A 27245-nucleotide genomic window follows, 5' to 3' on the forward strand; every position below is an offset into this window, starting at 1 on the left:
TCAAATGCGATAATAAGGTGCTTCTAGGAAATGCGCTTGTTGTGCCAACAACATGAAGGCAATTTATTTACTTTCAAGAGGTGAGCAGGTATCTCTTACTGGTTTCAGAATGCTTCGTTTGTGTGCTTATAAATAATTGCAGAGGTTGAGAGGAGAAAAGAACAGCGCATTAGCAAAACACGCAGCAGAGAGGGACAAACGAAGGGGAGGTGAGCGGGGTGGGTTGCCAATTCCCTCCCCTATTTCATTGTGTCCCTCCGCAGATATGGTTAACTGTCCTTGGCTCACTTTTTAATCCAAAGCCATTTCATTATTTACGCACACAGGACTGTCTGCTTCCCCTTCTCCTCGTGGTTCCTCTCCTGGGGAAGGAAACAAAAGTTAATTGAAATAAATGAACTGGGGAGTGAATCAGAGTTGATTACATCTGCGAGGTAGGAAGTGATGTTGATTACAAGTGCAGAGAGAGCGAGAGAATGTAGCTGCGGCTAATGAAGAGACATGCTTGTCTGTTGCCTTTACAGAAGACATCACATTGCCTCTGATCCTCTCCAAAAAGACACTCGCCTCAGAACCCGAAAAATTGCTTGCACTCCGAAGACAATGAAAAGGTTTCCTTAAAAGAAAAGCATTTTTTAATTCGCTCACTTTTTCACAAATACAACTGTCAGGCAACAGATTAGTATTATCATTCATACTTTAGAATAACTGTACACTATGTAAAATTAATAGCACAGACAATATACAAAGGAGGGTTCAGAGGTCAGGATGGGCAGGACTGAACTTAGTTTAGGAATAAGGATACTAGACATAGCAACCAGGCCAATTAATATTTATCCATTCTGGGATTGTCCAATTAACAAATTTGGTTGTTCCACATTATGTAGTTTCAAATCTAGCAACCCGTCAACAGATAATAAATATTTTTAGTTTTAATATTTGTAAATAAATTGTAAAATGTGTTTAATTTAATGTGCCGTTTAACAGATTTAATAGTTTGCTTTATGTCAGTTCCAAATAAAAAAACATCCTTGTCTTAGTCTGTATTTTTGCCTTGCTTACTAGTACAAATATCGAAAAATTCTTAAATCAAGATCAATTTACTTGCAGAATGACATAAGTCTTGTTTTCTGAGGAAAACAAAATTAATTGAGTTAATGTTTAAAACTAAAAAATATCTGACAATGGGGTCAGAAAAATAACAACTCAAACAAGATTATTTTTCTAATTTATTTTTACCAAAACTTGCTTAGTTAAAAAAAAAAAGGATGAACAAAACATGGTATGTCATGTACTGGAAAAGCAGACAAAAATACTGTATATTTTTGCAGCGTATAGTTAATATTAAAAATAATCCGTTTCGGTTTTCAGTTGGGGTTTGTTTTTTTTTCAAATTGAGAAAATATAGTGTAAAATTGATCGCCATTGCTCAATGAACATATTTGGAAGTTTCCTTTTCTCTTTTTTTAAATTTTAGGAGTAAACATTGTGTAAAATGCATTTATTCTCAGCATTTTTGTGTACGTCTATATAAATTGCCAATATATTATATACATATCAGCTTTACATCATTGGCATGCCTGCTTTTACAAATGTATTTTGCACCATATTGGCTGTATATTACAGCACTTTTTTTCTGAGAGTGTTTATCTCCCTCCATTAGTATTAAGCACCACAGATGTCTTCCCTTTTCCTACCTCTGCCCCTGAGACAACAAATTATCATTACACATAGCAAAAAAACTAAACAAATCTTTTTAGCACCACAGTGGGAACACACAACAAACAAGACATATCAACACACATACACAGCACACAATACTCTGAGGTTGATGATCAGGAACATGGTAATCACAATTTCAAATATGAATGTGTTTACATAAAAAAGAAGGATAATTTAGTCAGTCTTCAGTGTAATGCTCGTATGACACCCCTCTCTCAATCCGACACAGTGTTTTTCATTCATTACCACATACATATATGAAGCAATTCAGCTGTGCGGAGCAAAGGTTGATAGTCTAGCACCATGGAAACATGGATCACTGACAGGCAAACACACTAGGCTGCCTACTAACAAGACAAGCAGCTTAAGTGAGCGGACTACTTTACATATTAATAAGCAGCTGGGCTCCATTTGAGTCATGCACATAAACTGCTTTGTGTTTTGAAAAGCTCGGGCCTTATTTAACATTGTTTATGTATGAGTGTGCACTGATTAAAGATGAGTAACACTGCAAGTTTGATGCGACAGGTTTTCTTGTCAAACTAGTAAAGAGGTATAACTTTGCCTCAGTTGGCATCACATTGCAGTCAAGGCAGGAACATGGGTCTGAGAAATATTTGCTCTTCAATGTCAAAGCTGATCCCTCAAGTGGAAAATTAATTTCAAATCATCGCTATCAAATGAGACAAACAAATATGAGATCCCAGTCACAGGCTGTAAATTCAACATATATGCTACGGGCTAAAACGATCTGTGGCACAGATGACAGACAAATGATGTATTTGTTTTTCAGCCAGAGCAGTTCTGAGATCTCTAGTGGGTCACGCCTCATAATTTAATCCACAGGTGAGTACAGTATAAAGACAGACAGAAAATTAGATAAAAAAAGACTTCCCTTTGATAAATGTGCTTAGTTTGTCCTGGTTGGCATCCTTGCGTAGCCACCATGGATTTTTGGGCTTTTGCAACTCACCAGATGTTCAAAAGTAATTTGGAAACATGCCACCAACCCCACCGTCTACACTTGCGTAATAAATAGCATTCGTGGCCTCATTGCTTTAGCTGGTGAGTTCTGTGATGAGGCGCTCTGTGTTAGCCATTAAAACACACTGGTCCAACATGGAAGCCAAACTTCTGGTTGTTATTCCCAAAGTCTGATACTGCCACATCTATGACCGGAAGAAGCTCGGATCGCGGAGAGTCAATCTGCAGCACGGTCCTCTCCTGACCCTTATGTGTCTGTGGGAAGAAAATAAAACGTGAGCTGAAAGAAGGCATTTATAGTGTATTTTTGCTCTGGGGTGAATTGCTGAGTGTATCCCTGTGAGGTTCTTCTGCTGGATAAAGAATTAAACTCCTGCTAAAATAGGCGTATTTGGGTGCTATTTTAGAATTAGCGTGTTCTGATTGTTTTTAGCTCCCCATTCTCCGCTGACGGAAGGCTAATTTGGTGATTCATTAAACTCCTAAAGAATTGTTAAACTAATACTTCCATACAGACAAAATTACTGTTTACAAACAAACACACGACGACGGCATAACCAGGTTCTTTAGGCACCCCAGAAAAGAGCTGCTTTAGATTAGCACTTCCTTTAAAGTAGCAAAAACATTGGTGGAGGTTTGGCCTTCTTTCGATTTCCGTCATGATCAATGGATTAGGACTGTTGATTTAACTCGGGATTCGTGCACAGATGCTTTTCGTGAAAGGATATGCAGATTTAAACCCTGCAAATAAAATATGTTCATTTATTTTGAATGGAATAAGTACAGTAACTATCGAAAAAATATGTTAAGTCTATAGCCCCTTTCACAAATAAAGAATTTACTGGAAAATTACCAGTAAATTGCTGTAAAGAGATCATGTGTGAATAGGACCTTTTCAAAAATATCGGTAAATTCGTTCCGGCAATTTACCGGTATGAGAAGTTGTAACATTGCAAGTAAATTGCCGGAATGATGCTGTGTGTAAACGCAGAATGAAGATTACCAGTATGAGAACGTATGAGTTCAGAACGTGCTGACGTAAGACGTCCACTCTGGGCCGATCCAAAGCCGCTGAAATTCAAAATTTAACGGCTCTGAGCCAATCATAACATTCTGATGCAGATTTACTCTGCGCTGCGTTGTTCGGTTTGAAGTCGTGATGTCTCTGGGCCAAAAGCGCTGCATGAATGTAAATGTTTGACACAAAAATTAAAACATCAACAAAAACACTGATCGCGTTTACCCCTCCATGTTTACAAACACAACGCAGGAGGCGCAGTTGTTTAGAGGTCATTTCCGTTTAATGATGTCACAGAATTTACCAGTAATTTTAATTAATTTTTTCCGGAAAAAGATGGAACGTTGTTGCCTGTGTGAACAGCACATTTTTTAAATTACCGGTAAAGTCGTTCCTGTAATTTTATGGCAATTTATTGGTATTACTGTGTGAAAGGGGCTTATGTCACACTACCAATGTGGTCAAATGTATACTTGAGAAATAAAAGATGCATACAGTATAGCTCATTTGCTGGGTAGCCAAATATTTGTAGTTTTTACTTTTACATGCCTGATTTCTATTTAAAAAATTGCACTATGTTTGAGGGTGTTATTCACTAACCTGTGGACAAACTGGTTGCCTGACAAACTAAAACACTGCATACAGTGTTTATACTATTTAAATACTATTTATATTATTCAAATGTTTTGGGTCTATAAGATTTTTTAGAAAGAAATATCCTATGCTTTACAAGGCTATATTTATTTGAGCAAAAATACAGTAAAAAACAGAAATATCATAGCATTAATATTACTTTTGTTTTAAAAACTGTTTTCTATTGTAACATTTTAAGATATAATTTATTCCTGTGATGGTAAATGAATTTTCAGCATCATTACTCCAGTCTTGAGTGTCACATGATCCTTCGGAAATTATTCTATGCTGATTTGCATCTCAAGAAACATATCTCATTATTATCAGTTGAAAACAGTTGTGCAACAGCATTTATTTGAAATAGAAATCTTTTGCTACAGATTTTAGTTCTTATTTGAACTGCAGTGCAGCTCAATATCAAAACCAAAAGCTGCTTATGTTAATTTCATAAATAGAAATCTCCTCACCTGACAACCATCATACAGTGCTGTGATAAAGGGTGATTTGGCTTGCGTCATCTCCTCGTCATTGCTTCCACGGAACCGTATGGCAAATTGATGGCTGTGGCTCGTCACGTCGTACCAGCCGACAGAGTTCTGGCAGCTATAGGTGAAGGTCTGCATAGCTGTGGCACTGAGGAGCTTCAGGAAGGTCAGCTGGACCACAGGAACTGGATTTCCATCAGTGTCAATGTAGGAGAACTGCAGCAATGGGGAATCATGGGTAAGGAGCACTCAGCTTAATCAAAGACAGTTCTTTAGACATATTTATTGCATGACATCCATACAAACTTGCTCACCCCTCCTTGGTTTTATTTCTAATGAAGGCAGGAAAGAGTGACATCTGTCTGCGAATGAGCTCCGAGTGAAACAGGCTTTAGCTGTTAGTCTCAAGCATCATTTAATGAGTCAAGACGGATGGAGGTCGCTAGCGTGCACTCAAGAGAGTTTGGCCCGAGGCGTTTCAGATAGAGCCACGTATAAATTCCGTCATATCCCTTTTCTAGACCAGACATACCATTTATTTTTTATTTTTATCAAAGACACACACCCATTGAGTGATGCATCTCGGTTGATTGTTTCGCAGTTAATTTGAGAGTAAAAATTCTATATAACAACTGGTCTATTTATTGCATCAGGCAGTATGTTTCTAACAAACTGTGGGGTGACAAAAATAATTTTTAGGCAAAATGTGAAAAAAAAAAATGAAAAAAAAAGGTGTCTAGATTCAAACTTGGTGCTGCATGCATGTTGACACTCAGAGAGTTAAAAAGATGAAAGAAAAACATTTGAAGGGAAAAGCACCTGTTTGCCCTTTCGGTACTGGCTGTACCAACTGCCCGGTTTTTCTTTGTTCCAGGCGGCCAGCTTCACCTGTATTGAGAGATGAGAAGACAGATCAGACGTGTTTTTCTTCAGACTCCAGAAGGCCTGTTGAACTGAGACTGCAGGAAGACGTGTGTAGTGTACGTGAGTACGGTTTGAGAGTCACCATTTCAAATCGTTTATCAGGGTGCAGACAGGTCTCCCCCTCCGCAGTGAAGTTGCAGAAAACCTTAATGGAGTCTCGATGGCAGCCTTGGTTTGGGTCAATCCAATATTCACCTAAGAGGGGGTGGATTGCATAGTTTTTAAATACTCATTTAGCTGGGGAGAATAACATGGGGCAAATTCCCTAAATAGTCGCTTTCAGTATTAAACACACAAAGAGCACAAACACAGTTCTTTTCTATGTAAATTAGAATCATTAAAGATACTGCTAGTGCTATTTGCCAAGGTCATGTAGCGTTCAAAATTGAGAATTCTTTTTAAATTACAATTCAATTCCTGAATTTAAATTGAAGTAGAATCAAAATGTATTGCATGAAAAAGAAGACGTCCCTGTAGCTCAAACAGTAGAGTATGGCACTCGCAACACCAAGGTCATGGGCTCGATTCCCAGACAAGCATGAACTGACAAACTGTATGCCAATGCATAAATTCAAAGAAACTACAATAAGCGCCATTTCTAATTTCCACGTTCTGCATTTTTAAAAGCTTATTCAGGTATCTGGTGGAATGTAGTGATTCTATATAGTTCCATTGAAGTTTGTCAGATTGTGGTAGTCTGAAGCATCTTTTACAACCAAAGACTCTGAACTGACCTGCTTGATAGAGAACTGCACTGTGCAAATTGCAAATTGTGCGCTGTTACCTATTTGCATAATTCCTTCAGTGAACAGGCAGCATGTGCAAATAAACCAAGACGGCCACAGCAGGTATTCTTAGAGAATTCATCCCATGGAAGAAATTAATTAACTAATGGGAAATGTGTGTAAAATTCCTCACCATCTTTGTATTCTGGATGACACAACATCAGCTCCTTGCATGTGCGGGCAGGACTCTCGAAGGTCCCGAGTGGTTTTCTCATGAGCTCCACCTCTGTTTTCATTGAGTTGAGTGAAGCGAACACCTCCTCCATGCCTTCTGGGTCATCCAGAGACTCGTCTGCCTGTAGGAAATCCTCCATGTTGAGCTGGACTGCTTCCTCGTCTTCGCTCTCTGCCCTGGCTCCGAGTCCTTGTCGGTTTGAGTGTCTCCTTCGCTTTTTACGTCCCTCTCTGAATGGCAGAGGCTCGATCATAGTGGCTGGTGGGCCCTAGAGAAACAGAGTGAGACATGAGGAGACAGGAAAACAGAAACAGACAGAATATTAAGGAGACATTATGATGGCCTACAGGTGGTCCAGTTGGGCCAGCAGGTCCTGGATCTCCTCTTGCACCGATGGCTCCCTTCGGGGTGAGAGAAACAGAAACATTTTACTCAGGCATCCCTAAAATTGGCACTACCCTCAAAGGCCCCTGCCAACTCAGTGCTTCATATGGCGATTCGTTCAGAGGGATTATCCAAGTTACAGCAGCAGGATGCAACTCAGGCACTGACAATGTCTTTCACTCAGGTTTCACAACAGAAGCAAAAGCTCAGATCAAAACAAACAAAATACCATATAAACAGAGAGAGGCTGAAAAACAAGATTGCAATGAAAAATATATATACCGACCTGGTCTCCTTTAGATCCCTTCTCACCTATTGCACCCTACCAGTGAGAAAGAGAATAAAAGTAATGAAAAACAGGCAATATGATTCCGCAAATAAATTTAAACCTAACAGGTACCTTTAAAAGTAGTTGTTGTTCCACTATGAAACTAAGAGATAATCGATAAATTGTGTGAGAAAAAGGAATGCATATAAAAATGGCAACTCACAAACAACCCAGGGGGTCCAGGTGGACCAGTCGGGCCTGGGGGACCACCAACACCCTATTATCAAGAAATCAAAATAACATTTTCTTTAAGACCATCATTATTAAAGGTAGTTAAGGGGGTATGTGTAACATTATTCTAATATATTTACATTGTAATCTCTATGGTGGCTACTGGTCATTCATGCTAACATTTGCCCATCAATAGACAAAATAGGTATTAAATTCAAATGCATCCTAACTTTCTAAGATATTGGTCATACAAGAAAATTATAACTCAAAATCCATTTTTTATTAAACATTTCTCATGAAACATTCCAACTTTTTAAATTGTCTTAGCATGTGCTCAGCGAATTTGTGATGTACTTGAGTTGCCTACTCTATTTCTACATACATTTTAATAAAACTCCAACAAAGGCCATAAATCTAATGCTAATATACTATATAGTAAAAATGTTTATAATAGCAGAGATGTATACATACACCATCTCCTTTAGAGCCTTGTACTCCCTGATTTCCCGGCAGGCCTCGATCTCCTTTCTCTCCCATCTCTCCTGGAGGTCCAATCAGTCCAATCAGCCCAACATGACCCTACAAAGAACAGCAGAGCTAGACTAGTGCACTGAGCCATTACAGTTACCACATGCCATAATTTCGCAAACACAAGGACTTCACAATATTTCACAATGAGCACAGTGCCGGGAAGTTATGCTTTGAGAGTTTTATGCTTGGCTTTAGTGAGAGATGTAATCATTGGTTTCAAGCTGTTCAGTTATGTTCCCAGCTCTCTCAAGCTGTATTGTTTGGGTTATGTGAAATGAGCTTATGTGAAACTAGCACATCTATGATGCAGTCGAGTATCATACCTCACAGTGTCGAGTGTTTATGATGCTCTCATACCTTATCTCCTTTAATGCCGGGATCTCCTTTCAGTCCTGGTAATCCAGCTGGACCCTATATAAAGCAAAGCCAGTCACAAAGTTCAATTTCATTTTGAAGCAGAATTTGCTACAAGCCCAAAATAATTTGTCTTCTTTTCTTAGAGCAGCATTTGATACAGTTGTAGATCGATATGGGAGAGAAAGAAGTGGTGAAAACCCTACCATAGGTCCTGGGGGTCCCGTTTGCCCTGGGGGCCCATTTAACCCTTGCTCCCCCTTGAAAGGACCAAGCAGAGTAGTAAGTTCAAGATATATTAAGCGGTCAGAGATATCAGTAATAAGAGTGGGTAAGTCACGTTGTTCGATATCTGCTATCAATAGCAGATTGGTATACTGTAACATAGATGTGCTTAGACTCACAGCAGAGCCTGGAATCCCACGCAAACCCTCTGGACCAGGGTTTCCAGGGTGTCCCTGTGGTCCAACAGGCCCTGTTTTTCCCATTGGACCCTCGGCACCAGCAGAACCCTAAAGAAGATAAACATGACAGTTGTCCTTGTGTAAAACTACGCCATGCTATATACGAGAGTTTACATAAAGATTTATTATAAAAGACTCACCTTTGCCCCCTTTTTTCCCTGTTTCCCTTCTTTTCCCTCAGGGCCTACATGACCCTGTGTAGAAGGAGACTAGTGATTAGATTACAGAGTTTTTTTTATAGTATGGGATTCATTCAGTAAACAATCGAATCTCACCCTCCTTCCAGGTGGCCCTGGAGGGCCAGGCTCTCCTGAGGCTCCTGGGGGTCCCTGTTCAAAACAGAATATTTACTTGAATTAGTTTCACAAAAGTATCATTACATCGATATCTCTAAGTGCTTGAATACTCTACTTACAGCTTTGCCAGGTTCGCCATTATCCCCTTTAGCTCCTGGGCCACCATCAATACCCTACAACCACAAATTATATTCAAATCACCATGTGAAATTACCATCAAAATGGATCAATCTTGAAGCTTGAATTGATGCAGGTGTTGCTGCACTTACATTAGCACCTGGCTCTCCTGGGGGTCCCGCATCTCCAGGAAATCCAAGGGGACCCTATTGAGGAAAATGGATGGTGTCAGAGTAAAAATATCCTGACAGTTTTAACTATGGGAATAGTTACTCACTAGGTGTCCTTTGGGTCCATCTGATCCAGGTGTGCCTCTGATTCCTGGGGGTCCTGCAGCCCCAGGGGAGCCAGTATCACCCTTCTCGCCCACTTCACCTTTGTCTCCCTTGACATTAAAGTAACAGGGTGCTTAGTGATACATGGGGGATCAAAGACTAATGAGAAAAGAGGTAACAGGAAGAAATGACTTACAGGGGGGCCAGTTTCGCCCACATTTCCTGGATTCCCTGCTTCTCCATCCTCACCCTAGATAGAGAGCAAAAGAGACCGACAAAGAGAAGAAAGCAAAAAGAAAGAAAGCGACCATCCATCATACTTAGGCTTACATGTTTACGTAGTTACAGAGGCAGCACCCTCCACCAAATAAACACAACCTCCCCCATAAATCACAAAAACACTTGTACATATACACAGTGAGAGAGAGGTCTACCTTTTCTCCCACCATTCCTGGCTGGCCCACTCCGCCCGGCATGCCCTGAGGACCCTTGCCACACAGAACAAAACTGAGTCAGTTTCATACATAATGCATGCAAGGTTGTCTCCTCTACTTGCAGACTGTTGACATTATAGTGATGAGATTACAGACTACCGAGCATGGTCTCTGTGTATATGCAATCATATTTTATTAAGCTAAAACGCCATATTGTTCAGCCTTCTCCTGGCTGAGGCGTTTATGGCTGCAGTGGCTGAGTGTGAATATCTCGAATGAGTCTAAACTGAAGTGGCTGCCCTGGTCTCTGGAGTCTCTCTGCTGAGTGCCTTTAAGTGAGGTGCACACATGAAGCCAAATAGATGACCAGCACATGCTTACTGGCTGCTTTTCATACGATGGCCACAATGAGCCCCGGTGCACAACTCTTCCCCCTCTCCCGCTCTGTGAGAGTGCTGGAGTACGGGTCACTGCCGCGTCTGTCTTGGTTCTCTCACTTTTCAATTATTAACACATGGGAGATGTTCAAAGGCAGCCATTAATAGAGGTAAATATAACTCCCTCTCCGGGATGATAGTCTAATATTCCTTAATCATTCATAGAGAAGTAAATATAACTCTTGCAGAAGGATCATATCCCACTTCTTGTTAATAATTTAACGCTCAAAATCAGCAGAGTGTGGGCAGAAAGAGATATGGGGGGATGAAAGTCTGAGGAAAGAGAAATGAGGTGTCGTATGTGATCTCATAACAGCCTGGGGGGGTTTTCATCTGCGGTACGGCAGAGTGTTGATACACGGAACAGGTTCTTTGGAGTCGTGAAACAAATATTCCTCATTATGTCTCAGTAGTACTGGGACAACAGTCCCTAATCAGTGCTAATCTACTGTCCTGCACTTGAACCCTACTGCACAGGAGGTTGATAGACAGGAAGGAAAACACAAAGACATTTACCTCTCCCCCAATGGGTCCCTGGGGGCCACGCGGGCCATGTTGTCCTGGAGGGCCCTGATGACAAGCATAAAGATTAAGCAATTCCCACATATCATTAGACATGTACTCTCTCTTTCGCTCTCTCTCCTCCTCTTCTTGTACACAATCAGCACCTTTCTCTGTGCCAGAGCTGTGTTTTTTTGTACATCTCTGGCATGGTGGTGACAGGCTATTACGAGCAGTGCTGATTCCCTCTCTGTGTGCTGTGTCTGCGTTTTAATGAGGACCATCTCCCTTCTCCATTCTCTGGTTACACTGCATGAATTCTCAACTCCTGAGGCATACCTCTTATTGCTGCGGAGGGCGGAACATGAGCCATTAATCAAACTGGCCAAAACCGTTGCTAGCACGCCGCACGCGGTCTCCACCGAGAGATATTAGTGCTGCATGAAGCATTCAGCTGGATAGACTACAGCGAGGATCAACGCCAAGGCTGAGTGTGTAGTCTCAAAAATATACAATACCCCACTCTCCAGAATCCATCACAGAGGCTTAACACAAACTGGTACAGCGAAAATGGGAAATTCAGTGGCAATGCATTAGGGCCTGGAAATCCCATGATCCACGGCATTCACTTATGGATGAGATGTTCCCAGTGAGGTCTTGTGGCTTTGTTTTTGCCTGGTTTTGATGCACTTCATCTAATCGTGCAAGTGTGTGGAACCGTTGAGAATCTTGTTTTGCATTCCTTCATGGTTTACGGAGCCGGGAGAAGACTGTCACAAAGGAGTGCGCTCATTAGACAGCCCAGGCTCACGGTAATCTGATTAGCAGCTGTCACGCTGCCTTCCACTTCAGAACCAGCATCACTCTCTCTCTTCTGTCACTCTCGGCTCACACGGGTCTGACACTTATACACTCACACACATGAATGATGCCCTAGTCTCACACGGCTTCTCTCACGGTTTCCTCATCTTTCACTGTATGATAGTTCTCTACTGACTCTCATCCTACAAACACAGTCCTGTTAAGAGAAATGCTGTGCGGGTTTGGAACGTTGGACTGACTTAATGGGATACTCGAGTGAATGATTGTTTTTCATGAACAAGTTTGTACCACAAACTACTATTTTATGTTAATGTAATAAATGTGTAAATGTGAGTTGTGCTTGAGGCTCCAGGAACAAGTTTGGGAACCACTGGCTTAGCAAAGCAACAGCACTCTTCTCTTTGACAAGTGACATGATTTCAGTAATCATTCCGGTTTGGGACCACTTGTGTGTAGAAGTACTTCTGAATTTCCTTTCTTTTGGAGAATTTAAAATGTCCATTTCTATATTTGCAGTTTTTGAATTTGAACTGAGGTAGCACATCAGATGCAGAATTTTAATTTGTATTAAGGGTAGTATTAAAATAAATAGAAAAATGTCTCTATATCAGTACGCACTGTTGAACTTCCTCAAATGCCTCAATTGTAGAGCTGGGTGTTAAGAAATTAGTTATTTTTAAAATTTATATATGAAGAGTTCAGAAGCAAAATGTCTGTAAGTGCCACTTGAAATTTTCTTCTAAAATGAGCATTTTTCTCAGGCTTCTATGTTTATGTTCAGTCATTTCACTGTAATGGCAATGAAGAGAACCTATTCATTGCCATTAAAGTGAAATTACTGAACCTTCACATAGGAGCAGCCTAATAAAAATGCTCATTTTAGAAGAAAATTTCAAATGGCACTTACAGGCTTTTGCATCTGAACTCTTCATATACTTTTTCTTTTCTGACCATTTAACAGAACAAGGTGGAAGAACACTTCAACTCAACTATGATCAGTTCAAATCCGAATAATCCTCCTGTGGGGTGTGACAAATTCAATTAAAAAATCCAACTCAACAACTGGAAAAGAGATTTTTTTTTTAATACTGAATTTTTCCCAAACTTGCTGCATGCAATGTGTAGCATTTAGGGGTATTACACAGGCTAAAAACTTATACTATAGCCAAAAAATTAATACGAGGAGTTTATGAAATGCACATCTTACCATAGCTCCAACATGGCCACTCTCTCCCTTCTCTCCAGGGGGTCCTGGCATTCCCTAAATAAACACATTTACATTTAGAGTCATACAGTTTCGAAATGAATGTGGATTAACCCCCTCAATGAACGGTGAAAACTATGACCCATCTGGATATAGATGAACTAAGATTTTGCAAACAGTGCATTCATGCATGCAGTCAATAAATAAGGACATCTGGAACTGACAGAATGCTCAACATGTAACAACTCAGTGACGCAGACTTAAAAATGGCAGTCTATTTGCAAAAATGTTCACAAAACCAACAACCTTCTGTTATTGGTTGTATTTTTATAGCCCCCAACTTTGATTTCATAGGTTTTGTTTGGTTTAACTCTAGAGTCACACTGCGGAAAGATGGTCCGAAAAGTCATATGTATGTGGCATATGCTGTACCTGCAACCCTGGTGGTCCAGTTGCCCCTTTAAAACCATGAGAACCTTCATCTCCTTTAGGGCCGTACATTCCTTGCTGTCCCCGGGGCCCTGGCTCTCCATCCAGACCCTGAAAGAGACATCAGCGCTGGACTGTGAACACACAAAGAATTCCAATCACCCTCACATTGGGTCACACACACCACACTCATACATACTGGTGATCCTGGCTGTCCAGGAGGTCCTTGGCTCCCAGGCGGCCCTGGGGGACCCTGTGAGATAAATTACAGAGATATGGTGATACATACCTCTAAAGAAAGTGTATGTAATATTCAGCACTTATGACAAGATAGAGATACTAACCCCCTCTCCCTTGTCTCCTTTGCTGCCTTTCTGTCCTGGTCCTCCTGTCTCCCCCTGAAAAACATGCCCATAAAGAACAAGCAGTATGAGCACACAAGCATGAGCAACTTCTGAAAAATGAGTCAAAGCTGTACCTTATCTCCGTCCTCTCCAGGTGGACCAGGCGACCCTGCAGGACCAGGTAATCCCACAGGCCCTTGTTCTCCATCTCGCCCAGCAGGACCAATTGAACCTTTCTCACCCTGAAGAGGAACAGAGGTAATTGGACATTACTCTTAAAGCTACTCTAGCACAGTAGTAAATCTTCTCATTTCACAGAGTAAAATATCCTGTCGACACTCACCGGCTCGCCCTTCTCTCCCATTGGTCCAGGGGGGCCGACACCTCCCGTACGGCCAGGCTGACCAATGACACCTGCAGGTCCAGCGGGTCCTCTTTCTCCTGTGGCACCCTGGACAGACAAAGGAATGCAACATTTTAGTTAGGGGAAGTATATAGAGTAAAACACAAAAGAGGAAAAAGGACAATGGAAAAAACACTTACTATTGGTCCTGCAACACCAGGGGGGCCCTCCCCACCCTTCAAACCTGCAGTACCCTAATAAAACATAAATGCAAGACAGTAAAGATGATTAAATGATAAAGATTTCAAAAAATCCTACAGCATTAGCCATCTGCCTATTTGTAAAAAGCCTGCTTTCATATTGAAATAGTTGTCACTTATGTAAAGACAACAGCCGTCACAGTAGGAATTATAAGAAGATATCCTCTCAGATGTGCTGAGGTATGTTACCGGAGTGCCAGGTAAGCCTCTTTCTCCTCTGAATCCATGACGTCCAGCAGGACCACTCTTCCCGGGCAGCCCTGCAGGGCCTGGATCTCCCTGGAGACCAGAGAACACAGAAAGATGGATCTATGTTTCCACAACTCTCTCACTCATTAGGAGTCATCCATCACTCTTTATAGGCACTGAGCCATGCTGGGAGCTCTATTCATATTGAATGAGCAGAAACATATGGAGTGTAATGATAACTTATAACTAGATGAATGTGTTTGGTGTGTTACATGATGATGATGATGATTTTAAGGCTGATATCTAACCTTGGCTCCCTCTTTGCCTGTGACTCCTGGTAGACCTTGCTCTCCAGGAGGTCCTGGGGCACCCGGATGTCCCCTGTCACCGGTGGGGCCAGTCTCCCCAGTCTTTCCCTGGAATAGAAGATAAGTGAGACAGCTTTATTAGATCAGATCAAACATTCATAAATGTTGCATAGCCTCATGGAACTGAGCGAAGACCATGAAGCAGGAAGGCATTGTTCATCCAAGCCTGTGTGATCGATTTACCTGTGGGCCAACCACTCCAGCAGGCCCAGGGGATCCAGTCTTTCCTTGAAATCCCTGTATGAAAAAACTTGAATGTGAAAATGGTTTTTCCCACTGCTTATAAAACAACTAATTACTATTCAGTGTATCTAGTTATGGAAATTAATTTAAAGCCCAAGATGGGCCCTGTCCCAAATGCTGTCCTCATGATGTGATGCTATATAAAATGTCAGGTAGTAGTTCACTGTGAAGTCTGCACTAGCTCAGTACTAAGGGCAAATAGTGGCTCTTAAAAGCACTTGTGAGTAATTAAATGACAAGTGGGATATACAGTGGTCTTATTTGTCATTTAACAATTCAGAAGGCTGCTCACAAGTCACATCAAATATGTCACCAGTCCACATCAATCGCACCATTTGGGACATGACCGTGGTTCCCTTTCTCTGAAACGATTCTTTTTAAAATATGGACTGACTCACCGGCTCTCCCCGTTGGCCTGGATGACCTGGCAACCCGTCCTTTCCTGGAGGGCCCTTAAAATAAAGGACAAAAAACGTTAGAGATATCCTTTCATTCTCTCAAAGAGTTTTCTTTCTTTGCTGGTCACTTACGTTTGGTCCCTTTGGCCCGGCTTCTCCATCGCGTCCTTGTGGACCTTGAGGGCCCTGAAGCAGAGCGGAAGAAACACTGTTATTCATTTATCTCCAGCAATGAAAAGAAATGTGAAATCTCACATTAGTCTGGTAGATTGACCGTGTAATATGAGGAGAATTGTAATAGATAACACATACTCTCTCTCCTGCGGCACCTTGTGGGCCGTCATGACCAGCAGAGCCCTGTGCATAAGACAAAGAAAGGGACGTCACATGAATTTAAACACATACAGGACCACCTTTTAAAAGGGAATCTATAGGATGGATTTCTTACCTTGGCTCCAGGGTTTCCTGTCGGTCCTCTTGCTCCTCTTCCCCCACGTGCACCCTACAAACAACAGGAAGCAAACACATAAATATGCTTATAAAGGTTGCATGATTAAAACAATAGTTCAATCAATTATTATCGACTGCTCCTTTAATAATCCCTGTATGTGTTTTTAGTAATACAACAGAGGTTTTACTTTTCATGAGCATGCTTAAGACTTACATTTGGACCTCTTTCACCATCGGGACCAGCCTGTCCAGCAGAACCCTGTAAAGAACGCATATAAAAATGAGCACACAGACATTGATGCAGCAGGGTATGTGTAGTTCATCGACTGCTGTACCATTGCACCGGCCTCTTACCCTCTTTCCTTTCTCTCCTTCCACCCCAGCTGTTCCAGGAAAGCCCACTGATCCCTGTGGACCGACACGAAGGTTAATCAATTACCACTTTCCATTCATTAATCAACCTCTACATTTAATTAACCACAAATTAACCTCTGAAGTCCCATGACCATAAATAAGCTAAATAATAATTGTAGTTTCAGATAAGCTATTAATAAAACAGCCTCTAAATGGCCATTAATCATCCTCAGTAAAAATTTAATCTTGAAATATTAATATACCATGACTGAGACCTGCGGCTTTCACATTTCAGTAAAAAAAAATAAGGTTATTGTTATTTCAATGATAATGCTTTACCTTTGAGCCTTGCCTGCCGGGATATCCAGGCAATCCTGGAACACCAAGTTTGCCCTACACATAGAATGAGAAGTCAGGAAAATAAAGGCAAACAAAAATAATTGGAATATAAACAACACCCAGTAGAAGCAGCAATTACCTTTTCTCCAGCAATGCCCGCAGATCCAGCCTCTCCCAGGGATCCTGACTGACCCTTCGGCCCTTCTGGTCCATCTTCACCATGACTTCCAGGAGCCCCATTATCACCCTGAGCATACACACACACAAGTTATGCCATCAAAAAAATATACATTTTCTGAAGAAACTGAGAGTGGTTACCACCGTTTTTTGTATGTTTTGGGCAAAATACCTTTCCTCAACAAGCTGCATGATATGAAGTGTAACTTGCATCAATAGCACAAACAGTGTGGGACCACTCAAACATTGTAGTTTAATACTTAATCCAATGAAACACTTTTAAGCAATAATGATGTTTGTTTTAACAAGCACATTATTCGGGCTGAATAGAAAGACTCACTCTATCTCCTTTGATGCCCATGTCACCCTTGGCCCCTGGGAAACCTTCTTCACCCTGTAACAGACAAAAAAAATTAAATTAGCCAGAATTACCTTGAAAATCCTCCACATACATGTGCAGCATGAAAACATAGATGCACTCAAGAAGCCGAGAAAATCATACATCCTGTGATAAAGCACTGTGCTTTATCACTACATTGATAACTGAATGCGTCTTCTCTTCCCTTGCCTTTGTAATGCGAAAACAAGTGGATTATGTTTTTTCTCTTACCTTCTCCCCCTTGCTACCCTTCAGTCCCCTCACCCCATCTGCGCCCTGTTAGAAAATAACAAAATATATCAGTGTGTGGCGCAGGGATCTATGCACATCTCCAAACCTCAGGTAGGAAACATTCACCTGAAAGGCAGAATCTCAGATACGATGTCTTGACATGAATACCAGCACTGACTGTTTAAAGTAATAAAAGTCACGGCTTACAAAATACTGGAGGTCAGACATACAGCAACAGATAAAAACACCATTGTGACAGAATATAGACACAGACGATAATAATCTGGATGACACCTTCAGAGTAGATTTATGTGGTATCGGGATAAATCCATTTTTTATTCCTTGACCACATGCTGAAGGCATCACACACTTCCATACAAACAAGCCCAGACAGGTTTCGTTTTCCTCCTTGTTGTGTTTTCGACTGTCCATCATGAGTGCTGCGCACTGTCAAGGTTTTTACCAGGGAGAATTAAACTGGTCTACCTGAGCCAGTTGTCTGCCATTCACCCACAGTCGGACTGTCAATCAAAAGTCTGCCTTCCTAGACAGGATGTCTTTGAGTGGCTTTGGAGCTAACCATACAAGCTGCGATCTCAAAACTGCTCACCTTGACTCCACGGGGCCCGGGATATCCAACCGGCCCTTGTGCTCCTGATAAACCCTGAATAGAAAAAGAGACAATGTTAGTTTTGTGAAGGGGAAAGCACTGCACTAACAATACCCTGTCATTTATCTACGATTAAACTATTGCGGCCCATATGTGCCAACGACAATGCGTTAGCATGAATGCTTGGTGATGATGACGCAGCACAAGGGTACATCGGTGAAAACGAAACAATGACTGCACAATGGCGATGGCTTGATTCAGGTGTGCAATTACTGCGATAGCGCACACATAAAAGCACGCCGTTATGCTTTGTGAACGGTGATAATTTAGCGACTGCAGCTGGAGCGCCTGTAACAAAAGGCTTCAGAAAGAGTGGACCATGAACAGGGCAGCGCTTTTCTGCGTGGTGGCGCATTTAGACTCTTGGCTCTCTCTGTTTCCTCTTCAAATTTTCACCGCTTATTCAGGTCAGTGGAGCAGCAATGTGTGTGTGTGTGATTGTAACCCACCTGGTGTCCTTTCTCCCCAGGGGGTCCCTCTCTTCCAGGATGACCCTGTGATTTGAACAGGATAACCAGGTGTTAGCATGACAGGAGGCTGATTAGGGGACATCCTGTTTCTGTGAGAGAGCTAATGAGCCAACACAAAGGCCAGGCTTGAACTAAGGACTCTGCATCATCACTTTTTCAGCATTCTGTGCATGAGAATTATGCTGTGAAGATTTATTGGGAACATCTGTGATAGAGGATGAAATTCGCCAATGTGTATGTGTCTGTATGTATGCGCCATAGTGTCCCCTGCTGGCTGGTAGAGATGCTTAATAAATAAAACAAATTAAAATTCAGTCCTGTGGTAGTTTTGGAGAACAGTACTTACTGGAGGACCATCAATCCCAGGAAGGCCCTGCATTCCAGGTTTGCCCTCAGGGCCCTGTTTGAAAAAAAGCACAAATAAACACACACACACTCAATATTAAATCCTCTGAACCAAACCACAAACCAAAACCTTCTTTATACCCAGCATGCCCAGCTTGTTAACTGCAATCAATATCCATAATGTGCTTAGGTATATTTGAAAGAAGATGTGTGTGCGTGTGTATGTGAGGTTTCGCTATTGATAATCTGTCTAGATTCATATGGAAATCTGAATAAAAGCACATGCACTAAGATGCTCACTCGCCCACACTCAACGCTTCTTTTCAAACGCTCATCTACTAAGGGGTCAAAGGTCAGTGAGTTATTTCGGTTAAAACATAAATAAAGCAAGACTTGTAGAGTTTACCTTCTCTCCTGGCAGGCCTATAGGCCCCTGTGGACCAGGGAAGCCCTGAAAAACAACATAATTCTTCATTCAAAGGCAAAAGTGTTTGTTTCGTTCTAACAGTGCACATTTGCATTGCTGGCATGGCTTCAATACACTGTACTGGAGTGTAGATAGATGTATACCTGTATGCCTGGGTTCCCCTGTTGACCTGGAGGTCCAGGCTCACCAGGTGGTCCCTGTAAAATGGTGAAAAAGTAATCAGTTTTGTGTGGTAATGATAATAATATTTTTAAAGACATTAGTTTAGGATATCCTCAAGTCCTCCTGGGAAGTTTCTACTTGGTTTGGAAGTCTAATTATGACTGTGTGCGTTCAAGTTATTTAAAATGGACATTGTGGGTTATTTAATTTTTATTTCTTTATTTAACTTTTTTAAACAGATTTGTTTGTCTAGTACCACAAAATCAAGGGCAAAGGATCTGCATTATTGGTGCTTTAAAGGGATAGTTCACCCAAAAATTAAAATTCTGTCATTAATTACTCGCCCTCATGTCGTTCTAAACCTATAAGGCCTCCGTTCATCTTCGGAACACAAATTAAAATATTTTTGATGAATTCTGAGAGCTCTCTGACCCTCCCATAGATAGCAATGTAATTACCACGATCAAGGTCCAGAAACGTACAAAAAGTATTCTCGTAGCTTCATAAAATGACGGTTGAACGCCTGATGTCACATGGATTATTTTACCGATGTCCTTGCTACGTTTCTGGACCTTGATCATGGTAATTACATTGCTGTCTATGGGAGGGTCAGACAGCTCTCAGAATTCATCAAACATATCTTAATTTGTGTTCCGAAGATGAATGGAGGTCTTACAGGTTTGGAACAACGTGAGGGTGAGTAATGACATAATTTTCATTTTTTGGTGAACTAACCCTTTAAGTATGCGTTTTAGCTCTCTTCAGCTGTCACTGAGAACCATGGGAAATATATTTTTGTTGTGCTGGGTTGTTGCCTCATAAACTGGCTAAATGAGTAGTATTTTCTGTCGAGCTTTATAGCTGATTTTAATCAACAGTACACAAAGTGCATACAAACTAAAATCTAAACCAACAGGACAAAAACAACCCACAGTTTGTAAAAACAACAAATAATGTGTTGAGAGTTACACACTGAGAATGAGAGACTTACCCATATGGGTAATGGCCAACATATCCATATACTTTCATTGTAAGTGCATTTCTGTCAACACATTTCTTTGTAAAAACTGTGGAATGAGTCCAAAGCCACAGATGTTGTCAATAAAGCTTAAGTTGTTTTTAACTCCTTTAATTATAACCAATATCAATTAGCTTCTCTTGTGATTCTTTAATTGACACACCCCCAACTCTGAAAAAAGAAATATATTTCTTATATATATATTTCAGAAAATCTCGAGTTCCCACTAGTGATTAAACCATTGTGGTGTCATTCATTTGCAATCATCTTGTAAATACTATCATTACAACATGACTTAACGGCAGCATATGTCAATTGAAAGGATGCAGGCTTGAAGTTACTTTGCTCTGCAGTTCTCAAGGGATCTGTTACCCTGTCTGCCAGTGCAACAGACCCTCTATGGGTTATTTCTCAATAGTTATATCTGACATGTTGTTTTGAACAACCATACTAAACCTCCCAATGCTCTATTCTGGGATTTATTAGTCTGCAGACATTGTGTAATACATGCATGGGAAACTTCATAATAGACCCACCAAGTTGCCCTTTGCCCCTTGAACACCATCGACGCCTTGAATTCCCTAAAAGCAAAACACAATGTTTTGTTTCACAAAAACGCAGCAGTTAAACATTTCAGTAACACCACAGCACCTCTATTCATGTTGTGCATGAAAACTAGCCATTATGTAAATATGATGGATGGGCAATTGTCTTACCTGCTGCCCAAGTGAGCCAGGTGGCCCTCTTGGCCCCACAAGTCCTCTTAGCCCCTGTACAGAAAAACAATCAGAAACTCCTATTAACGTTATGAAGGTCAAGTGTGTTAATGATCGAACAGTATATCACTAAAGATTACAGCTGGTTTATGCACATCTGTGCTAATGTGTATGCGAACATGTGTGTAAACCTCCTCTTTCCTCTAGTGTGTGTGTGTGTGTGTGTGCGTGTGTGTTTTGTTTTTGTCAGTCTTGGTCTTTGTACACCGGCCAAGCCACCTGTTCCAGAGCCACATCTGTGATCTTGGCAAATATCGGAAGGACTAGCCGAGCTAAGACTGCTCTATGCGGATACATGAGCACTGAGCGCCCGGTGATCGCCTGGAGCTCCGAAATTGGCATAGCAAATTTTCAAATAGGTGCTATCTTTATAAATAAACCACAGATTTGAGTTTTAAACAATTACATTCTCGCCTGAAATACTCTTAAAACTACACTTCATGACACAATAATAATAATATTTAGAAAATTACGCGTGTTTTTGGGCAATGACGTTTCATAAGTCCACAAGAACGCATATTGAGAAACGGCTATTGTCTGTGTGAAAATATAAAATTATAAAATACAGGGTTATATTTTTTTGTGTTTGCGCACTCTGATGTAAATAAGCCCAACACTCATGGACAGCAAAGTGGAACGAGGGAAGGGTGCTTTATCCCCTTGTATCACGCAAAAGTGACGATTCTAGTCAACCAATCAACGTTCTGCAGTGAGTTTAGCTCCACCCTTTTGGTACCCTTTGCTGTGGTAGGTACCCCAATGGAAGGGTACCAAAAAAGTGGTGCGGTACGGTTTGCTATTTTGGTACCATTCACAACTTCTGACAGTGGTAACGGAAATAATTGCGTACTGTACTGTACTGTACCGAACCATATCGCTCAGTGGAAACGAGCCATTAGAGCTTCTCTGTTAAAAAGACATTAATGTTAATGTTAATTTTACAATCTGACAACCATGCGCACACACTTGCTCTTTTTTGTTTGTTTTTACCAGTTTTCATAATGTAGACAGATAATACTTTATATATTAAATAGCCTTCAGTAAATCAGTACACTAGATGAGGTAAAATAAACCATGCAAGTCGACATTCTATTTCTATTGATTTGTGTTTATTGATCAAAGTGCAATGCCTGAAATGTAACAACAAATTCATCAACAATATTGCAATTATACTGTATAAATATATATATATATATATATATATATATATATATATATATATATATATATATATATATATATATATATATATATTCCATTAGAAAGTGTGACTGAGTTTTCATTGACTAAAACTAGACTAAAATTATCAGACATTTAGTCGACTAAAACTTGACTAAATAAAAACAGGACAAGGTTGACTAAATAAGATAATAACTAAAAAGCACATTTTACACAGGACTAAGACTAAGACTAAGTCTAAATTAAAAATGGCTGACAAAATTAACACCAGTACAGAAGTTTCGAGAACATTAAGGAAGGCTTGCCTACTCACTAGTCCATTTTCATTGTGTTTATAACCATGAACTATTCTAACTCACACTATATTAGTTTTATATAGGCTTATATAAGTTGTGTTAAATTGTGACGATTATCTTGATTAACAAAATGTGTAGGACTCATTAACTTTGGTTGGTCACAGAGCTTATGTTTTGCAATAATCCAAAAGCCAGTGGAAAAATCTTACTGGCTTTTTGTCGATGGTTGCTAAAAGCCTCTTTTGTGGTTGGTTGCTAGGGCATTGCTATGCAGTTGCTAAGGAGTTTATTGCCTCTTGCAATTTAAAATGAGATATGTACTGAGGTTTAATATTTAGCATTAGGGTGGTTGTTCAAACCCCTAACATAAGTATGAGCAATAGTAGTAATGACTGCCTGATTATCATAGGTTAAAGTCAGATGTGTAAACACAGGGAAGAAACTCGAATCACAGAGAAAGCTGATATAAATGGTGGAATACAGCCACAGCCCTTATTATTGTGCATGGCCTGTCCTATTGGGACTATATGGTGAATCACCTTTGCTCCTGTCTCTCCGGGAGCCCCTCGACCTCCATCTGCCCCTGATCGACCCTGCAAGGTGAAACACAGAATACCACTTCGTCATCATATTCTATGCACCACTGTGCTCTGCTTTATGCAATATTCATGAAGCAAAAAACACAGCACATCAATATAGAAACTGTTATCGCCCAATTCATATTCATGATGAGGTTAATTAAATGGATCAGACTTGAACTTTGATCACTCATCCATTGATTTTCTTACACTGCGTGTTAGATGTTCAGTCTTACCCTTTTCCCTGGTTTCCCATTAAGACCAGCAGGACCTGGCAACCCACGTGGGCCCTTAAAAGAGAGGAATGAGAAACAGAGAGAGAGCTAATTTTAAAAGCTATTGAATGTAAAGAGGGAATATCAAAAGAAAATGTCCTCACCGCATGCCCAGGCTCTCCACTGTCCCCTTTTAGTCCACTGGGACCTGGTAGACCCTGGAACAAACACATTTTCAAAGACAGAAAGTATCCATTCAACCCCCCAAAAAAACAATCTGAATTTAAAGTAGATCGCATAGGCTGTGCTAAAAAAAAAAAGTCTGAAATAAACTGGAAAAGTAATGACAAAGATTTCTCACCACTGGGCCCGGCCTCCCGGTGAGACCTAATGGACCTGGAGGGCCCTTCAATGATAGCTAGAAGCAAAGAAAAATAAAAACAAACAGAAAAAGTCACATTTCTCCTCATCCTTAACCTACATTTGTACTTGAATTTGCAACATTACTATGTTGTCCAAAATGACCTATTCTCAAATCGGGCTTTAAGCTGAGCATAGATTATAAACAACTGCTTATTTGTATAATATACTGTAAAACTGTTCAGTATTACACAACATCTAGATTTTTACAATTTCTGAAGATGCCGTGTGAAATGCTAGGGTGTTGTAGGTTGCTGCCAAGAGATCTGAGCAGTTTTTATGTGTAAGTGCACAGTAAAAAAAAAAATAATAATACAAATAACAATAATAAAATGAAAGAGTTGTTTTCCTTAGTAAGCTATTTCTTAAAAAATTTAAAAATATATATTTAAACTTAATGAAGTCAGGTAAATTCAGTCATACTAAATTATATTTTAAATGTAAAACAACTACGCCGGTGGGCCAGTGGCACAATGGATAACGCGTCTGTCTACAGATCAGAAGATTCTAGGTTTGACTCCTGGCTGGCTCGCTCTGTGTTTATTTTACAACAACTGGGACAGTCGTGGCTTAATGGATCGAGAGTCGGACTTGTAACCTGAAAGTCGTGGGTTTGAGTCTCAGGTCCAGCAGGGATTGTAGGTGGGGGGTGCCACACCCTCAATACCACGACTGAGGTGAGACCCTTGAGCAAGGCACCGAACCCCCAACTGCTCCCCGGGCACCGCAGCAATATGGCTGCCCACTGCTCCGGGTGCATGTTCATGGTGTGTGTGTGTGTGTGTTCACTACTGTGTGTGTGCACTTGGATGGGTTAAATGCAGAGCACAAATTTAAATGCAGAGCACAAATTCCGAGTATGGGACACCATACTCGGCCACACGTTACTTTCACTTTTTCACTTTCAAATGTTTTTGGTGAAATAAAAACTTTTATTCAGCAAAGGCACATCGATTTATCAAACGTGACAGTAAAGACACATATTTTTAACTTTCTATTTAGCAAAGGCTGTCACAGTTTTCCCCCCTAAAAAAATTAAGTAGCACAACTGTAATCAGCATATTAGAATGATTTTTGATGGATCGTGTGACATTGAAGACTAAAATAATGGCTGCTGAAAATTCAGCTTTATCATCACAGGAATAAATTACATTAATAGTTATAGAATATATAATAGAAAATAATTATTTTACATTGTATTAATATTTTACAATAATATAATAATATTCAAAATATGTACTTTTTAACTCTATTTTACTGTATATTTGATTAAATTGCAATCTCTGGTGAACTAAGAGACATGAACAATATGAAACCATATGGAGCACATTTTTAAGTAAACCAAAATGGTATGGCTTTGCATGTTTATTGGATTCTTCCACTTATTTTATCTTCTGCATAGCCAAATATCACAAATCTTAAAAACTAACAGACACCTCTCCTCACAAAGCAATATACTGTAATTTCTAGGTATCATTCATGTCTGTATCAGACATACAATACAGGATGCGTTACAGTGCGTCCCAAATTGTAATATTTTTGGTGTTAGTGGTTTGTTCAAATCATTCGTTGTCTTACTTTGGTCTGTTGTAAGATGGCTTGAGCCTGCGCCTCTTGAGCCGATATCACAGGCCCCTTCTGAGAGTCTCCTCCATACTGGAACTGAGTGCAAAAAGAGAGATTACTAACTATATAATGTATGTACATTAAGTAACTCACTATTAAAGATATACATTTTAACATGTTAAGCACACAATTAAATGGAAATATACTGGATGCCATTAAGTCTGATAATATCACAGCTCCACCATGTGGCCAAAACATGCTACTGAGGCCCAGTCCTCATGTTGTGTGAGGTAAAATTTTTATTATTTTTCTCTGGCAAACAACTCCAGCTAATGAGATCCAAGTGGTTTAAATGTGTTAGTGAAGGAATGACTTCATCTTACGGGTAACATAAGCAAAGTGCCTGGAGGACCCGGTATCCCATCAGCGCCAGGCAGCCCTGGACGTCCCTCAGGACCCTTGCGGGAGGAGAGACAATTAGATCAATTCATTGATGGAGCATTTCTGTACATGCATGTGTGCATAATTGTGTCAGCAGTACTTACTTGACAAAACAATTGCATGAGCAACAGCGTTCTTCGTTTATTCCCTATCCATTGGCTTGTTTCCTAAATGCAGTCTAACACCTAATTATTTTTTTGTGTGTTGCCTCAAATCCTACTGTACTCATTTGCCTGGTGTAAAACATTTAAGAGCTCAGCTAATCAAAGCTGTCAGTCAACAGTCCTCTCTCAACAACAACACAGAACTTCAACCTTCGAAAGAAAAGATAAAACCTGCGGCTAGAACATGTTCCTTTGCCTTTCACTCAATGTTATAAGACCTCTATAGATATATGAGGTCAAAAAGAGCTTACATCTCAAGCGAATGCGTTTTCTCAGCCTAGTCTGATGTTTTTACTAAAACTCAACTCTTTTGTGAAGCTGACACCTCAGAGTAGTTGATTCACAACCGGCCAGAGGCGCTAAACTGAGCGCAGACAAAAGAATGATCTATCTTCATCCCTACTGTCAGAGGTAAATGATGAATTCAGGCTCTTTACTGCAGTTGGAAGTCTGCAGTCTGTCTTACCCTGCTAAGGGATCGTGTGTAAAGAGTGAGTCACGCTACAAGAACAGACACACTTTCCAGCGCAAATTAGGTCAAACTATCAGATGAGTCATGGCTCCCCTGATGCCTATGGTCTCGGTAGAGGTTGGTGGTCCCTTCGAGGGGCTCTGAGTCATTGGTGAGGTTTGTTCCATCTGCACACGAGTCCAATCATCCCCCCGATCCCCAGGATGTGTCCTGTGTGTCCTAGACTTGAGGTTCAAGCCGGGTCATGTGGGTCTGCTGATTATGAGGACATGAGTAAATTATAAGGCAATTCTTATTCTGGAAGTTTACTTATCCTTTAAGTATGTAAATGTGACTCTGCACTTGCAATATGCTGGCCAAGCATTTGCAACAGCATTTGTGTACTTGCATAGAATATGTCTCTGGCCTCACTGTGCTTCAGATCTCCAGGTCACTGTTGACTAATTAAAATGTTAACGCAATTAACAGGTGCAGGTTATAGAAACGTTCTGGTTACAA

The 27245-nt window shown here is 40.5% G+C and overlaps 1 protein-coding gene across 1 annotated transcript in view; it reads right to left on the bottom strand.

The window, feature by feature from the left end:
• Nucleotides 1–1337: 1337 nt before the first annotated feature.
• The window catches only part of LOC107587984 (collagen alpha-1(XI) chain-like), a 51132-nt gene continuing 25224 nt past the window's right edge, over nt 1338–27245 (bottom strand). The window contains exons 6-58 of the mRNA XM_016275968.1: nt 26054–26128; nt 25683–25766; nt 24046–24102; nt 23849–23902; nt 23706–23759; nt 23431–23484; nt 21357–21410; nt 21177–21221; nt 19604–19657; nt 19440–19484; nt 19035–19088; nt 18668–18712; nt 18159–18212; nt 17549–17593; nt 17279–17332; nt 16901–17008; nt 16762–16815; nt 16423–16476; nt 16283–16327; nt 16067–16120; nt 15931–15975; nt 15751–15804; nt 15619–15672; nt 15161–15214; nt 14918–15025; nt 14610–14699; nt 14361–14414; nt 14161–14268; nt 13952–14059; nt 13818–13871; nt 13673–13726; nt 13477–13584; nt 13048–13101; nt 11034–11087; nt 10081–10134; nt 9843–9896; nt 9649–9756; nt 9524–9577; nt 9374–9427; nt 9234–9287; nt 9099–9152; nt 8899–9006; nt 8701–8754; nt 8498–8551; nt 8081–8188; nt 7602–7655; nt 7397–7432; nt 7074–7127; nt 6685–6994; nt 5849–5961; nt 5662–5730; nt 4825–5058; nt 1338–2961 (exon numbers count right to left, since the gene is read on the bottom strand). Coding sequence (XP_016131454.1) covers nt 2815–2961; nt 4825–5058; nt 5662–5730; nt 5849–5961; nt 6685–6994; nt 7074–7127; nt 7397–7432; nt 7602–7655; nt 8081–8188; nt 8498–8551; nt 8701–8754; nt 8899–9006; nt 9099–9152; nt 9234–9287; nt 9374–9427; nt 9524–9577; nt 9649–9756; nt 9843–9896; nt 10081–10134; nt 11034–11087; nt 13048–13101; nt 13477–13584; nt 13673–13726; nt 13818–13871; nt 13952–14059; nt 14161–14268; nt 14361–14414; nt 14610–14699; nt 14918–15025; nt 15161–15214; nt 15619–15672; nt 15751–15804; nt 15931–15975; nt 16067–16120; nt 16283–16327; nt 16423–16476; nt 16762–16815; nt 16901–17008; nt 17279–17332; nt 17549–17593; nt 18159–18212; nt 18668–18712; nt 19035–19088; nt 19440–19484; nt 19604–19657; nt 21177–21221; nt 21357–21410; nt 23431–23484; nt 23706–23759; nt 23849–23902; nt 24046–24102; nt 25683–25766; nt 26054–26128 — 3915 coding nt within the window. The 3' untranslated portion in view covers nt 1338–2814. The remainder of the gene's footprint in view (nt 2962–4824; nt 5059–5661; nt 5731–5848; nt 5962–6684; nt 6995–7073; nt 7128–7396; nt 7433–7601; nt 7656–8080; nt 8189–8497; nt 8552–8700; nt 8755–8898; nt 9007–9098; nt 9153–9233; nt 9288–9373; nt 9428–9523; nt 9578–9648; nt 9757–9842; nt 9897–10080; nt 10135–11033; nt 11088–13047; nt 13102–13476; nt 13585–13672; nt 13727–13817; nt 13872–13951; nt 14060–14160; nt 14269–14360; nt 14415–14609; nt 14700–14917; nt 15026–15160; nt 15215–15618; nt 15673–15750; nt 15805–15930; nt 15976–16066; nt 16121–16282; nt 16328–16422; nt 16477–16761; nt 16816–16900; nt 17009–17278; nt 17333–17548; nt 17594–18158; nt 18213–18667; nt 18713–19034; nt 19089–19439; nt 19485–19603; nt 19658–21176; nt 21222–21356; nt 21411–23430; nt 23485–23705; nt 23760–23848; nt 23903–24045; nt 24103–25682; nt 25767–26053; nt 26129–27245) is intronic.

This window comes from Sinocyclocheilus grahami, unplaced genomic scaffold (genome assembly GCF_001515645.1).
Source record: "Sinocyclocheilus grahami isolate Dianchi unplaced genomic scaffold, SAMN03320097.WGS_v1.1 scaffold97.1, whole genome shotgun sequence".
Taxonomy (NCBI): Eukaryota; Metazoa; Chordata; class Actinopteri; order Cypriniformes; family Cyprinidae; genus Sinocyclocheilus; species Sinocyclocheilus grahami.